At 39.1% G+C, this 15545-nt stretch overlaps 1 protein-coding gene and 1 long non-coding RNA gene across 4 annotated transcripts in view; one reads left to right on the top strand and one right to left on the bottom strand.

Moving 5' to 3' along the window:
* The window catches only part of FSTL5 (follistatin like 5), a 335086-nt gene that overhangs the window by 69002 nt on the left and 250539 nt on the right, over positions 1–15545 (bottom strand). For both annotated transcript variants that reach the window (XM_072120407.1, XM_072120416.1), the window contains exons 8-9: positions 3873–3993; positions 552–713 (exon numbers count right to left, since the gene is read on the bottom strand). In XM_072120407.1, the coding sequence (XP_071976508.1) occupies positions 552–713; positions 3873–3993 (283 nt within the window). The remainder of the gene's footprint in view (positions 1–551; positions 714–3872; positions 3994–15545) is intronic.
* On the top strand, positions 6211–15463 carry LOC140105606 (uncharacterized). Of its 2 annotated transcripts, none has more exons than XR_011850618.1 (3): positions 6211–6420; positions 11637–11915; positions 12003–12073. It is a non-coding gene; the product is annotated as an uncharacterized lncRNA (long non-coding RNA). The 2 variants fall into 2 exon arrangements; XR_011850616.1 differs by lacking the exon at positions 12003–12073 and adding an exon at positions 14745–15463 and having other exon boundaries at positions 6212–6420.

Raw genomic sequence — 15545 nt, 5'->3', positions numbered from 1 at the left:
CTAAGCACCCACATATGCTTGCTGCGTAATCACTCTGTCTTGTTACATGTTACCTTTTTAATTATACCTAATAAAATTGTGGTTTTACTATTTCCATTGGTGCTCATTTTCCTTTCTTTTTCGGTATTGCTAGTTGTTAAGAGCGGATGGTTGTACAACATTACTGTGCCCTTTCTATGTATGGCACATGCCTATTACTGTCTGGAAACAGGTCCATTTCTTTCTAAATAGTATTTGTGAAAATTTTCTCTACGACTATTGGATTTTAAAATTGTTGGGTTGTCATAAGAACCAGGATTAACAATAAAGCTTCATTACAGACACCTCTGATAACTGTTATAGCTGTTTATTGTTATTGCTAAAGTACAGTAAATTACCAAAATCCAGAGGTCCATTTGTAACTAGGGGTCGTCTGTAAGTGGGGTGTTCTTAAGTAGGGGACCACCTGTAGTCTCTTCCTATTTTATGGGACATTCCACAAGTATTACATGAGACTTTGGGAATTTAAACAGCAAAGACAAAGTATTTAAAGTGATAGATTAGCCACAAACCTTGCAATGTTAGCTGCTTGGATAATTTTGATGTAATGTCTATTCCATTCTTGAGCCAGCTGAGTTGGGGCTTAGGGATTCCATCAGCATGACATCTAAGACTTGCAGTAACTCCAGGCTCTCTGGCCTGGCTTTCTGGGTAGACTCGAATGACGGGTGGAACTATAAAAGGAGAAAAGTAATTGTAAAAAAAATGTGTAATACAGCAAGGACAAATACTGGTTGTTTAAATTGAACCTTTCAGTAAAAATTGACCTAACAAACCCTTACCAATATATTGTCAAGGAGTTAAACACCCTCCGGATCATGCCTTTTTTTTGTCCCAGCTTGTCAGAATCATCCAGAAAATCAACTTTGAAGTGAGATGTAAATTGGTTATATAAAGTATTGTAGGATGAAAATTCAACACTGAAGTCAAGCTCTCACCACCTTAGAATGCTCCCTCTGCTGTAATTAATGGTGTTATGTCCAGGAACATCAATAACTGGCTCTCCTGAAGCTTTTTCATGATGCCAAACATAGCAGAGGAGTTCTGATGTGTGGATAGTTTGACCTCAGTGATGTATTAGGTAAATTTTTGCTGACAGGTTCCCTGCATTCCCTTAAATGCATTATACACGTTATTAAAACCACATAGTTTAACCACCAGATATAAGTTTTTAAAATTGAAGTAGAGATATTGGTTATTTAATGTTCGCAGTTCTGTTTTGTAGACTAAACTGTAAATCTTTGGTCTCCTATTTTATTTAGTTATGGTCCAAATGATCATGGGCTTATTGTATCTGATTGACACTCGATCACAATCTTACTTTTCACTGGTTGTTGTAATCAATTGTTATTGACTGGAATGTAATACAATTTGAAGGTGAATTTTCTGGAGCATGTAAGTTTATCTGAGGAGAAATCTTTGATTTTTACATTCCAGCCTTGTGAAGTGGCCATGAGTTAATACCAGCTACTGATTATTGTTAAAGAAAAAATATTCTTTGTCCATTGTTAGCCAGTGGTTAGATAGATGAAACATGAGAGTCCTCAAACATTGATACCTTTTATTATCCACATGAAAAGTATGACAACAATTACAACCTTTCTAGTCTATTTAGGTCTCACAATATCAGAAGAAACACATATGTATACACAAAAGGACATAGAAATACTACGGAAAAAAGCAATTGATCCATTAATGTGCAGAGAAGAGAAACTGTTTTAGCAGTTCACACTTTTGATGGTTCTTGAAAAGCTTATAACTTTTTAAACTTGTAAATGCGAGGCCAGGTGATGCAGAAGATCAGGAACTCTCATTTATTTCCTATACCTGGTGGGGATGGGAGTGTTTTTACAGAAATAATTGTGATTTTTTTTTGCTGATTTAAAAAAAATGTATACTGCTACTATTGTTTACACACACTGATAGTTTGACCATGCCTGATAAAAAAAAGACTTAGGTAGCCTTAAAAGGCAGCAATTTCATCAGTTTTAGCCTCTAAAAAACCTCTTTGGGGTCATTTATGGTTAGTGTGGATATTTTTGCGTATTTTGGGGTTTTCTGGGTTTTGAACTTGTTTAATTTAAGGTGATATGTCAGGCATGCAAGTTTTTTTTAAAGTCACAAAAAGTCATAAATTCTACAGCTTCCTCTCATCTTTTCCCTATGCCTGATTTTTTTCATCCATCCACATCTAGATTATCAACATATATCAGAAGCCACACTGGAAGACTATGTGACTAACTTTGCTAGGTGATTGAGAAAGTTGCAATAATCCCCTGGTTACGTACAAGATAGGGTCCATCAGTTTGTTCTTACATTGAATTTGTATGCTGAAACTGTATATTTTGTAATTGTAACTCCAGACTATTTTTTTTTTTTTAGATTTTCAAAATTTTAGCTGCAATGGGACCAGGGATTATTAATAAAGCTTCATTACAGACACCTTACAGCTGATCATTGCAGGCTGGGACTAAAGTAAAGCATCCAGAGAGCTTCACCAGAGGTCACAGTGAGCAGAGGGGTCTGTCTTTAACTAGAGGTCGTCTTTAAGTCGGGTGTCCTTAAGTAGGTGGAACGCCTGTACTTCATGAATTATACGTGTCTAAAAGTTAAAGTAAACCATGTTCTTAATCAACTTTATCAATTTTATGACCTATGTATCATGTGAATCACTAAGGCACAATAATGTTAACTAATGCGTTCCCCCCTAGATTTTTTTTAAAATATACAATGACAGTTTTTCTGTCACTTGAAAAGCATAATGGAATTTAAGAAAGCCCTTAATGTTCCTATTGACCTTAAAATATAATAAGTATACTGTATACAAATGACGAAAGAAAATACAGTAAGTGACCAAAAAAAGCCAACACAACACAATTGTGACAAATTCATTTATTTTATGGTGTTCTGATAAGTTCCAGAAAACTTGTATCAAAATATAATGTGGGCAGAAAGCCTTTTTAAGGGACGTGTCATGGCTTATGGCATTTTTGTTTTACTATGTTTCCACTCACTTCTTCCCATAAACTTAGTCATTTCCCTGCATTGATGAGCTTTATACATTCTGCTGTGTCTTTGTATTTTCATGCTGTTGCTACTGAATATTCTCTGTACATGTTGCCCTTTTGCTCTGCATTCCATTTTTAATTGTATTTTATGTATAAGAAGAAATGTCCTGTGTTTGCTACTTGACACAACCAAGGCTTTTAGTTTGCCATTCGACCCTTTTTAATCAATATGCTTATGGCTTTATTGCAGACAGAAAGAACAACTGACCTTCACAAAACCCTGGAAGAGGTAATCTATTTATAAATGCATCCACACCATTTTTGCAAGTCAGTCTAGTAATCAAAATATTGAAAAGGAGGGAAGAGAATCTACTTGAATTACTTATTTTTCTTAATGTCAAAATCATTTTAAAAATTATAAAAATTATAAATTATACATTTCTGCCTCATAAAAACATGGTCTTGAGCAGTCCTTACTTTGAGATGTTGCAGAAAACCCACCTTTGGTGACCTATCTCTAAAGTGTCATGTACCACCTATACTAGTATTTTGGTTTATCATTGGCCTTCAGTTTTATGTTCACGTTTTAATAAAATTTCTCCTGTCTTCTGCAACTTCAGGAAAGAGGGTGTCACGTGCATTGTACTTGTGAGACCCATCCAATATATTTTTGTCTTACAGAATCCAGACTTTACGCTAATGAACATTCTTGAACTCCCATAATTCCCATTATTTGTCATTGCCGAGTTGCTAGAATAGTTAAATAGAAAATCTTGTAAACTTGGTCCACTTTTGTACTCTGATAATTAGATTTACTCTGCTTACCATTCACTTGCAGGATATGAGTTTGATAAAGCTTATCATAGCCGTCAGCATGACAGCTGTAATTCCCCATGTGGGTTGTGGTAGCCTTGGTAATGTATAAGGATCCATCATCTCCAAAATCCTAAAGGAATAATTTTAGAAAAACAAGGTTATTGTAATTATCTTAATACCGTAACATTAATTATGTTCTTCAGTTTGGCACATTAATTGCAATGCAAGACACTCGCTGCAATCATGAATGATAAATAGAGTCATCATACAGATCCTGCTAGGTAATAAGTAGAGTGCCATTATTTACAATGTGTGGCACAGTATTTTAACTGTCTGTTCTCTTACTTGTAGCAGTGTTATATTCAGGTACATTAAATAGGTTGTTCGGGCACAGCAATTGATAACATTAATAGCTGATTATTGGGGATGACCCCCAACACCTACACTGATCAGTTTTTTAATTTCAAAAACAAGGAGTCAAAAGCATTTGGCTCTGTGTTTCCACAGCAGCCAACACATCACTAAAGCCATTGCTGAAACTACTTCCAGCTTTGTGCCTCTGTGCTAAAAGTACTGTGCTGTTTACATGTTTCAATATGCATCACCAGTAGCAGAATGATAGTTTTGTGTTTAAGAGTCTCTAGGACCCTCACCAATCACAACAAAATCATCTAAATGGAGTAATGGCTGCATAGCTGCCCAAACCGTCTGTATGAGAATTGCAAAAGAGTAGAGTTACCCCCAACAGTTGAATAATCGAATGCCTGCCTCTCCATTCAAATAGGTTAAAAAAAGCCCTGGTTTCTTTGCAATAAGACCCCACTCAACCAATAACATATCCAACATGTTGTGTATAATGGATTTGCTGTCTTCTTTACCAAAAACTTTAGAGGCTGTTTTGTACAGTTTGGACTGTGCAATCTTGTTAACCCTTAAAGCAAACATTTCCATACTAGCAAACTATATCAAGTTATGAGGACATCTAATACAAGGCTGCAATCATCATCATTATCTGCTCTTTGCTCTTCTTTTCTCCCTCTTACCCCCTTCATACTCCCTACCCTCTCACTCATACAGCCATTAGCTGACCATGTGCTCCAAGATTTCTGTCAGCTCATGTCTTTGTGAGGTAGGGGAGGAAGTAGAGATGTAAGAGTTCAATTTACAGATAATGATGATGACTCATGTGATAAAGTTTGCTCTCATATGTGACCTGATGACAGGTTCCGATTTTGAAAAACAACTTTGGAAAGAAGGGCCTTGCAATTTTTATTTGTTTTTCTATTGCCATGTTCCGCCATCCTTTTTTTTATTTTTTCACTTGAACTGGCTGTATATATTCTTGCTTATGTTGTTTTTGGGTATAATACAAATAACTTACTCAACAAATTACTAAAAATGAAAATCATTCCCAACGTGGCATAACCAACATGTTACTTATATTCTACTTGTCATTATGATTACATTACGGTGCACATGAAATATGAGTGGGCTTCTTTTTATCATTTCTACTTTTGCACAATATTAGCATGTCATGAAAATAGTTTAAAGTAGTGTATAACCATACAGCTGCATATCTTCACTCCTACCGGCTTTCATTTCAATAATCAGTTTAGGGAAAAAAAGCGAATCTGAACAATAAAGGCTTTAGATTTATGTGTGCTGATAAATAAAGGAACAGCGAGAATGGTAAAAACAAAAAATCTATATGGAAAAAGTAAAGATGTGGAGGAGTTTCTAAAATGGGGGATCATAGAAACAAGTCTGTATTTCTAGAGGTGACCTACCGTATTTTTCGGATTATAAGGTGCACAAAAACTGCTTTGATTTTCTCAGAAATCGAACGTGCGCCTTATAGTCCAGTGCGCCTTATATATGAACCATACTTTAAGACAACAGCTGCCTTGAACTATGCACAGGTCTGCCACCTGCTGATCATTCATCCTTCTAATCAGGTGCACCGTATAATCCAGTTCGCCTTATATATGAACCTAGATGTTTTAGCAGGTATTTATTGATGGTGCGCCTTATAATCCGGTGCGCTTTATAGTCCGTAAAATACGGTATTTTTCAGCCAGCATGTCTATTTTGTTATATATGCTTCATTCTTAATAATATGGTCTTAAATAATGTAAAATTATGAAATATATATACTGTGTATTTTTCTTTTTTAGTTCACAGTAACAAGTGCAACATGCCAAACTATCTGCCAATACACAATTGGCAACAACAATAAAAGTTTTTTGCTTGATATCATACAGGGATTACAATTTCTTTGTTTTGGAAAATCCACTTGTGTCCTAGCTAATGTTTTCTCAGTTTGCGATGTGTGTGTTTATCAGTACATCTACAGTGTGTTGCTGCTTGTCATGCTGTTCTCAGCACATCTAAGTACAATGCTGATCCATTGGAAACGGTAAACCTCCATAATACACCAGTGGATTCCTATGAATGAACTGCAATACACCACTGAGAAGAAGATGATGAAAAGCCAGCTATCCAGGCTGATTCGGTTAAGTATTGGTGACTTCTGAGGACAAGAAATTTCCATTAAATGGTATGATCCTAAAGTAATGAAACTTTTTTTTATATATTTCTGTTTCTAAAAGGGCAAAGACCCTATACTAACTGTTGGTGTTTCCTTCAACCTTAAAGGAGTTTTCCCACAAAAGAAAATTCTCACATTTTAATCCCCTAGTAATGTTTACACATTAAAGATCATTTTAACCCCTTACTTTACAATGTTACTCAGCTTTATTAATGTTTTAGTTCACTCTCTAGAATGCTCAGTACAAAATCCCAGGGTCTGGGTGGGGACTCTCTAAGCAGACACATTATCATCCATCTACTTCTGTGGGGTGACAATGTGGTTAGATTACCAGGGTACAGGTGTATATATTTTCATCTGGCTTTTGACATTTTACTAGAAAGAGAGATGAGACAGATCAGAGATGCATGCTATCTATACCTTTTAGACACTGTGAGCTCTGCTACATCTATAAGATATGTTCCTGCCTCCCCCTTCCCCCGGATCACTTATCTGCTTGTAGTTTGTAGCTCCTCTCTGCTCACAATCTCCTGGCAGGATGTGATCAGTGAGTGTCTGAGCTCCGTGCAAGGGGCGTGGCTACAGACACTGCAGAGAGACACATAAATCTCAGCTCTATGATCTCACACAGAAATCCAAGATGGCGGCCACCCGATCCTTAGTCATAAATGGGCAACTGAAATTGTGTACAGCAGGACTGATAGAGACAGGCTGGACTCATATCTGTGAAATGCTGCATTTTGGTTAATAACAGTGAATAAGAGAATGTTTTAATTTTGTTATCCTGAGTACATAAAAGAAACTTGTCTTTGTGGGAATACCCCTTAAATAGATTGAAGCATAATAGACAAAAATACATGTCAGCGCTTGTGCTAGGCAGTGTGGCTCTGTGGTGGCGTTATTGCACTGTAGGTATTTCTGCAGTGATCTTGTTTTTATGATATGTTTTGCACTTGCACTTTTCGATTCTGTTATTATAAAATGTTTTCTATACCATCCGAGTTACACATGCACTTTAGCTTCAATATATGTGAACTCTCTTGCACCATATTCTTGTGTATTTATCCTTTCCATATTTCAATAAAATTGAGTTGTATGAAGTTTAATGGCATTTTTTCTCTTTGTGTAGCTTTTTGGTATTGTTATGTATTCCTTGAGAGCCCACAATTATTATTGAGCCTACATCATTACTAAATTGTAGCTTTTTGCATATTAATCCTTTTTATTACCATTTGGTCCGGTCTTTTAGTTTCGGAGTTAACATTAGACGGCACTGTGATACCACCTATAAGCCTGCTAGTAAGAGAGAAAGGGATACACTGTTTGTGGCTGCTGTTGCACAGTTAGAATGCAACTGTAAGGCCCCATCCACACTTGCGTTGCAGATCACGTCGGAGTCTGATCAGGGTGCGATCAGGGTTTGGTCAGTGAAAAACTGACATTTTGCATCAGAGTGCAATCAGTTTTCAGTCAGAGTTTGTTCAGTGTCTCAGTTTTTCACGCGCGTTTTCAATGCAATTTCAATGCAATTTCAATGCATTATCTGCGCGTGAAAGGACTTAGGGCTGAGGTCTATCTTTTCTATGGCAATTGATGCGTTAAAAACGCATTGCACTTGCATTGGACTTGCATTGGACTTGCATGTGTCTCAGAGTGCAATGCGTTTTTGATGCCTCTCCATAGACTTGTATGGTGCGTTTTTCACGCGCGTGACTTGCAAAAGTAGAGCATGCCGAGATTTAAACGCGTGTTTAAAAAACCTGCATGTGCGCGTGAAGAAAAATGCAAGTGTGAAAAAGCCCATTGATTACAATGGGTCAGAGTGAAATGCAAGTTCTGCGTGTCAAAAGCATGCGCAGAACACGATCGTGAAATAAGCAAGTGTGGAAGGGTCCTTACTGTGTATTGTTACCATCAGATGGTATGTCCTACTCTGTTAACTAAACTCAATTCCTTGTTTAGAGTTGGGGGGTTGTAGAGTCAAACAAATTGCCCTTAAACTTTACCCTTAACGATAATTAGAACCAGGGCCGATTCTAGCATTTTTGCTGCCTGAGGCGAATATTAAAATGCTGCCCCCCCCCCGCTCCCTGTTAAGTAAATGCGGAAAACTTTACTAACAATTAACAACCCTACAGACAGCTCCCTGACACTGTGTGACTGACTGCAGGATCTGAGAGACATTAGTGGCATCTAGTACCTTATAGATGACAATCTCTTCCATCAGGAGGACTTTATTCCGGGTTCTCCAATCCATGATGTATCAAAGGTGAATTCACAGCCGGATATCTTCAACTCCGTGCAGCACCCACCCGGCGTCCCTAAAAATACCACAGTCACTTACAGTATGAAGTATATACCCCTCACAACACAACTGACCGCACTCTCCCCACATATAAAACATCCCTTCATTATCCCTGCTCTCATATATTTAAAGGCCTCGTTATTCACCACCCAATTAAATTATATACAGCTTCCATATACAGATCCCCTACAGCTTAAATAAAATCTTGCCCCACATATACAGCCCCCCAGCTTAGTAATATACTGTATCCCATATACAGCCCCCCCCAGCTTAGTAATATACTGTATCCCATATACAGCCCCCCAGCTTAGTAATATACTGTATCCCATATACAGCCCCCCAGCTTAGTAATATACTGTATCCCATATACAGTCCCTCCAGCTTAGTAATATACTGTATCCCATATACAGTCCCTCCAGCTTAGTAATATACTGTATCCCATATACAGCCCCCCCCAGCTTAGTAATATACTGTACCCCATATACAGCCCCCCAGCTTAGTAATATACTGTACCCCATATACAGCCCACCAGCTTAGTAATATACTGTACCCCATATACAGCCCCCAGCTTAGTAATATACTGTACCCCATATACATCCCCCCAGCTTAGTAATATACTGTATCCCATATACATCCCCCAGCTTAGTAATATACTGTATCCCATATACAGCCCCCCAGCTTAGTAATATACTGTATCCCATATACAGCCCCCCAGCTTAGTAATATACTGTATCCCATATACATCCCCCCAGCTTAGTAATATACTGTACCCCATATACAGCCCCCCAGCTTAGTAATATACTGTATCCCATATTCCACCCCCAGCTTAGTAATATACTGTATCCCATATACATCCCCCCAGCTTAGTAATATACTGTACCCCATATACAGTCCCTCCAGCTTAGTAATATACTGTATCCCATATACAGCCCCCCAGCTTAGTAATATACTGTACCCCATATACAGCCCCTCCAGCTTAGTAATATACTGTATCCCATATACATCCCCCCAGCTTAGTAATATACTGTATCCCATATACATCCCCCCAGCTTAGTAATATACTGTATCCCATATACATCCCCCCAGCTTAGTAATATACTGTATCCCATATACAGCCCCCCAGCTTAGTAATATACTGTATCCCATATACATCCCCCAGCTTAGTAATATACTGTATCCCATATACAGCCCCCCAGCTTAGTAATATACTGTATCCCATAAACAGCCCCCCAGCTTAGTAATATACTATACCCCATATACAGCCCCCCAGCTTAGTAATATACTGTATCCCATATACAGCCCCCCAGCTTAGTAATATACTGTATCCCATATACAGCCCCCAGCTTAGTAATATACTGTACCCCATATACATCCCCCCAGCTTAGTAATATACTGTATCCTATATACATCCCCCCAGCTTAGTAACACACTGTATCCCATATACAGCCCCCCCCAGCTTAGTAATATACTGTATCCCATATACAGCCCCCAGCTTAGTAATATACTGTATCCCATATAAAGCCCCCCCAGCTTAGTAATATACTGTATCCCATATACAGCCCCCATAGCTTAGTAATATACTGTATCCCATATACATCCCCCCAGCTTAGTAATATACTGTATCCCATATACAGCCCCCATAGCTTAGTAATATACTGTATCCCATATACATCCCCCCAGCTTAGTAATATGCTGTACCCCATATACAGCCCCCCAGCTTAGTAATATACTGTATCCCATATACATCCCCCCAGCTTAGTAATATACTGTATCCCATATACATCCCCCCAGCTTAGTAATATACTGTATCCCATATACAGCCCCCCAGCTTAGTAATATACTGTATCCCATATACAGCCCCTGCAGCTTAGTAATATACTGTATCCCATATACATCCCCCAGCTTAGTAATATACTGTACCCCATATACATCCCCCAGCTTAGTAATATACTGTACCCCATATACAGCCCTCCAGCTTAGTAATATACTGTATCCCATATACACCCCCCAGCTTAGTAATATACTGTATCCCATATACATCCCCCCAGCTTAGTAATATACTGTATCCCATATACCCATATATCCCATATACAGCCCCCAGCTTAGTGATATATAATATATAGCATCCCCCCCCAGTATAAAATAATTATGGCCCCATATAATACATATAGCATCCCCCCAGTATAAAATAATTATAACCCCAAGTCCCCAAATAAAATATAGCATCCCCTCCCCCTAGTATAAAATAATTATGGCCCCAAATAATACATATAGCACCCCCCCCCTAGTATAAAATAATTATGGCCCCAAATAATACATATAGCATCCCCCCCCCTAGTATAAAATAATTATGGCCCCATATGATATCTATAGCGTCCCCCCCTCCCCCAGTATTAAACATTTTCTAGCCCTATATAGCGCCCCCCCCCCCAGTATTAATTATTAGCTACATTTAATTAAAGTACTTGAAAAATAATAAAATCATACTCACCTGCAGGCAGCTGCTCCCTCGGTGAGCAGCCGGTCTTCACGCGGCCTTCACTCCGGTCTTCCTGTGAGCCGCGGCTCCGCAGTGACACAGGCGCATGACGTCATGACGCCTGTGTCACTGCTTAGGACGGAGCGCGCAGCTGCCGTAAAGGCGCTGCGTCGCTCCGCATATAAATCGCGCCTGTGTCTTAAAGAGACAGGCGCGATTTATTTAGCTGGTGGGCGATTCGGGCGTTAATGGACACCCGAATCGCCCACTTTAGAGCGGCAAATTTCGCCGCCCTTTACAGGGACCCGCATTCTGCCGCCTGAGGCGAGATTTTCATCTCGCCTCATGGCAGATGCGGCCCTGATTAGAACTATCACTAATTTAATGTTATAAACAATTCCTAGGCGCTTGTGAGTTATAAAACAAATGTTTTATTCCCAGACAGCATTTGCGAACACCCCAATCTCCAAGGATACAACAAGGAGACTTACTGCAGATCCCAGTCATGCATGGGTCTTGCGATGTCTGTGCTCGGCGGCCGCTCTCTCACATCAACACGAGAGGGTACACGCATACTCCACTGTTTATAGATTAGCAGACGCTGAAGCAGTCGATCGGGGAACACTATGTGCAGTGTACACGTGTACACAGCTCCGTGGGAGGCGTGGATCCTGGGAGTTGCAGTCTTACAGTGGAGCACAGAGCCAGAAGGATTAAAAGGTAAAAAGCAGTTTTTCACACCCCAAACAGTTGGAGGACTTTGGAAACAAATGAATAGAGATACTCTAATTTTCATATTTTACCTAGAAAGGCCATGCAACCCCTTTAATTTGCGGTTTCTGCTATTCTTGAAAGGGGATGTGAAAGTACCACTTTGAAGCTGTATGAAGCTGTGGTTTAGGATTCCAAACCCCTTCATCTTACAACAGCCCAAATTCATAGATTAATGTGGTTTACTCACTTAAAGGACACCTGTCATCAGGTCTCTGTCATTATTTCTGTCACCACTACCTGTAGGAGCAGCTCACAAGGATTCCATCCCAGACTTTAGCTAGTCACTTCATACATTAATCATTGTAAAATCATCTTTTCTTTATTATGTAAATGAGGCTGGTCACATGGTCCGAGGCAGTGATGTCACCCCTGTTACCCCTCCCCTCTCCTCCCCCTGCTCATGTCTGTGTGTAATGTATAGTAAAGCATGGCTAGTGTGTGTGCTAGATCTGCTGACATGCTGCATCCTCCTAATACACATGTGGGAGACACAGACATCAGCTACCCAAGTACCTGACATGTTCTGCTATAACATGGCTGCCTGGAGCTGTTGTATCTTTCACATACACACTCACAGGCTGCAGGGGGGGGGTGGCCTCCAGCAAGCACATGGAGGAGCCATTACACCATTATATAGGCTGTCAGCAAGCACTGGGGGTGTGTGGCTGTGCTTCCCACTCATGAATAAGCCGGACAGCTTGAATATGCTAATGACTCATTGGATATTTCACAGGTCATTTGCATACAGCTTTAGGACCTCATTGCTTAGGTTTACAGACATGTAGAGGGACAATGAAGGGATAGAGGCAATGCTCTCTAATGGCAGTTTATGAAAATATATTTAGTTTAGGGGGGTTATTTTGCCTGACGGGTTCTCTTTAACCGGTTCGCGACCGCCCGCCGTGTATTCACGGCGGCGGTCGCGTCGCGCTGCATGGAGAGGGCTCACGGGCTGAGCCCTCTCCATAGCCGGTAAGTCTTTGCTGCATATTGCAGCAAAGGCTTACCGGTAACATCCGCGATCGGTGCTAGCAAAGCTGCCGGCAGCCTCAAACAGATAGCAGCGCATGGGCGCCGCCATCTTACCTAGGATCGCCGCTCCCCGTGACGTCATCGGGGGGCGGCGATCCATCTCCATGGTAGCCTCGGGTCTTCCGAAGACTTGAGGCTATTTCGTTTTAACCCCTTCATTACAATGTGCTGATAGCACTTTGTAATGAATGAGGAAGAAAATCCCCATATACTGCCATACTGTAGTATGGCAGTATATGATAGGATCGATCAGACAACCTAGGGTTAAAGTACCCTAGGGAGTCTGAAAAATAGTATAAATAAAAATAAAAAAAAGTTTAAAAAAAAAAATTATAATAAAAAAACCTAAAATTTCAAATCACCCCCCTTTCCCTAGAACTGACATAAATATAAATAAACAGTAAAAATCATAAACACATCAGGTATCGACGCGTCCGAAAATGCCCGATCTATCAAAATCTGATAACGGTTTTTCAATGCGTTTAACCCCGTAACGGAAAATAGCGCCCAAAGTCGAAAATGGCACTTTTTTGCCATTTTGAAAAATCTAAAAAAATCTCTAAAAAGTGATCGAAAGGTCGTACAGTCCTAAAAATGATATCATTGAACATATTATCAAATTTAGCAAAAAATGACACCATCCACAGCTCCGTACACCATAGTATAAAAAAGTTATTAGCGCCAGAAGTTGGCAAAATCAAAAAAATTATTTTTGTACAGGAGGCTTTAATTTTTGTAAATGTATGAAAACATTATAAAACCTATACAAATTTGGTATCCCCTTAATCGTACCGACCCAAAGAATAAAGTAGACATGTCATTTGGGGCTCTCAGTGAAAGACGTAATATCCAAGCCCACAAGAAAATGGCGCAAATGCGTTTTTTTACCATTTTCATTGCATTTGGAATTTTTTTCCCACTTCCGAGTACATGGCATGGAATATTTAATACCATCATTATGAAGTGCAATTTGTTACACAGAAAACAAGCTGTCACACAGCTCTTTACGTGTAAAAATAAAAAAGTTATAGATTTTTGAAGGTGGGGAGTGAAAAATGGACATGAAAAAACAGGAAAGGGCCCGGTCCTTAACCGGTTAAGGTAACATTCACATCTCATTTATGGATATGTTCAGCATATATGGCAGGCTATGTCTTGGCTGAACGTATCCATAGACATTTACTGGAAGACAGAGGTATCCTCTTTGCAGGAAACACAGGAAGGACACTACAAGGTATATCTTTCCACTCTGCTTCCTTCTGCCGAGCAACATATACACTCGGTGATAAGCAAGCAGGTTTGGCGCCTTACAGCCTAACTGGATAAAAGCGATAACAGCATGCTGCTGGTTAAATAGTCACAAACTAAGTTTCCTTTATAAACCATACCTTGTGATAAAAATGAGCTTTTGATCCTTGCAAACAAATATACCATACACTCGAGTATAAGCATAGTTTTTCAGCACCAAAAATGTGCTGAAACCCCAAACTCGGCTTATACTAGAGTAAAAAAAATATAGGTTTTACCAGGTTTTTGTGGTAAAATTAGGGGCCTTGGCTTATACTTGGGTCGGCTTATACTTGAGTATATATGGTACATTTATTATTGTATCACTAGTCTCACATTATATAATACACAGTCTGCCTGTTAAGTAAAGCCAAAGAGTCAACAAAATTAAGCATATATAATTGAGATTCACATTTTTAAGTGGTATTGAGTTGGATTTTTGTTCATATCTTGCAGAGAGCTGAAGTGTTCTGAGCACTACCCTGGTTAACAGAATAGAAGAGTTTACTTATATTGTGTTAAGAAGAAATATCTCATGAGGAACACATCAAGATTAGATCATGAAAAGGCAACAAGCTGAGAAAGAATAGATAACATTACCCAAGTGAGACTTCAGGATAAAACAAACAGGTAGGGGGAAGATAGGGCAGGAGAGAAAGAAGAAAAGCTTGGGATCACTTGGTCTAGGAGGAATTCACTGTAATAATATCTGCAATGCACGGCAAAAAGCCAGGCTGAAAACAATGACGGCTGGTGTCATGTTTGTGTTATATTGCTAGCAAGGTCAAATCGAACAGTCCATAATCCCTTGACAAAAGCCTCTTCATGTTAAGATGTAACTGAATATTTCAGACTTCAGTCAGGAGGATATTGTCAAATGTTTTTACAGTACATAAAGCAATGCACATATTTGCTGAAAAACTTTTTCAGAGCAACAATGATACTATTTACACAAGTAAGATTTCGATCTTAAAGTTAAAGTGTATATTACTCTTTTGATCATTAGTGGTCATAGGGTGTATGGTTATGGTTTGCCTAATAAAGATGTGGTTCTAAAGCTCGTAGTCCTTATTACTACTAAAGAAGCATATCTTAAAGAGGTTTTCCTGAGAAAGAAAATTCTCACATTTCAATCCCCTAGTGATGTTAACACAATAAAGATTATTTTAACCCTTTACTGTACTTTAATTTTACTCAGTTTAATTGCTGTTTTAGCTCCTATCACTCTCTATGGTGCTCAGCGCAAACTCCCAGACA

The sequence above is a fragment of the Engystomops pustulosus genome, chromosome 1 (genome assembly GCF_040894005.1).
Source record: "Engystomops pustulosus chromosome 1, aEngPut4.maternal, whole genome shotgun sequence".
Taxonomy (NCBI): Eukaryota; Metazoa; Chordata; class Amphibia; order Anura; family Leptodactylidae; genus Engystomops; species Engystomops pustulosus.
This window is presented reverse-complemented; position numbering and strand designations above follow the sequence as displayed.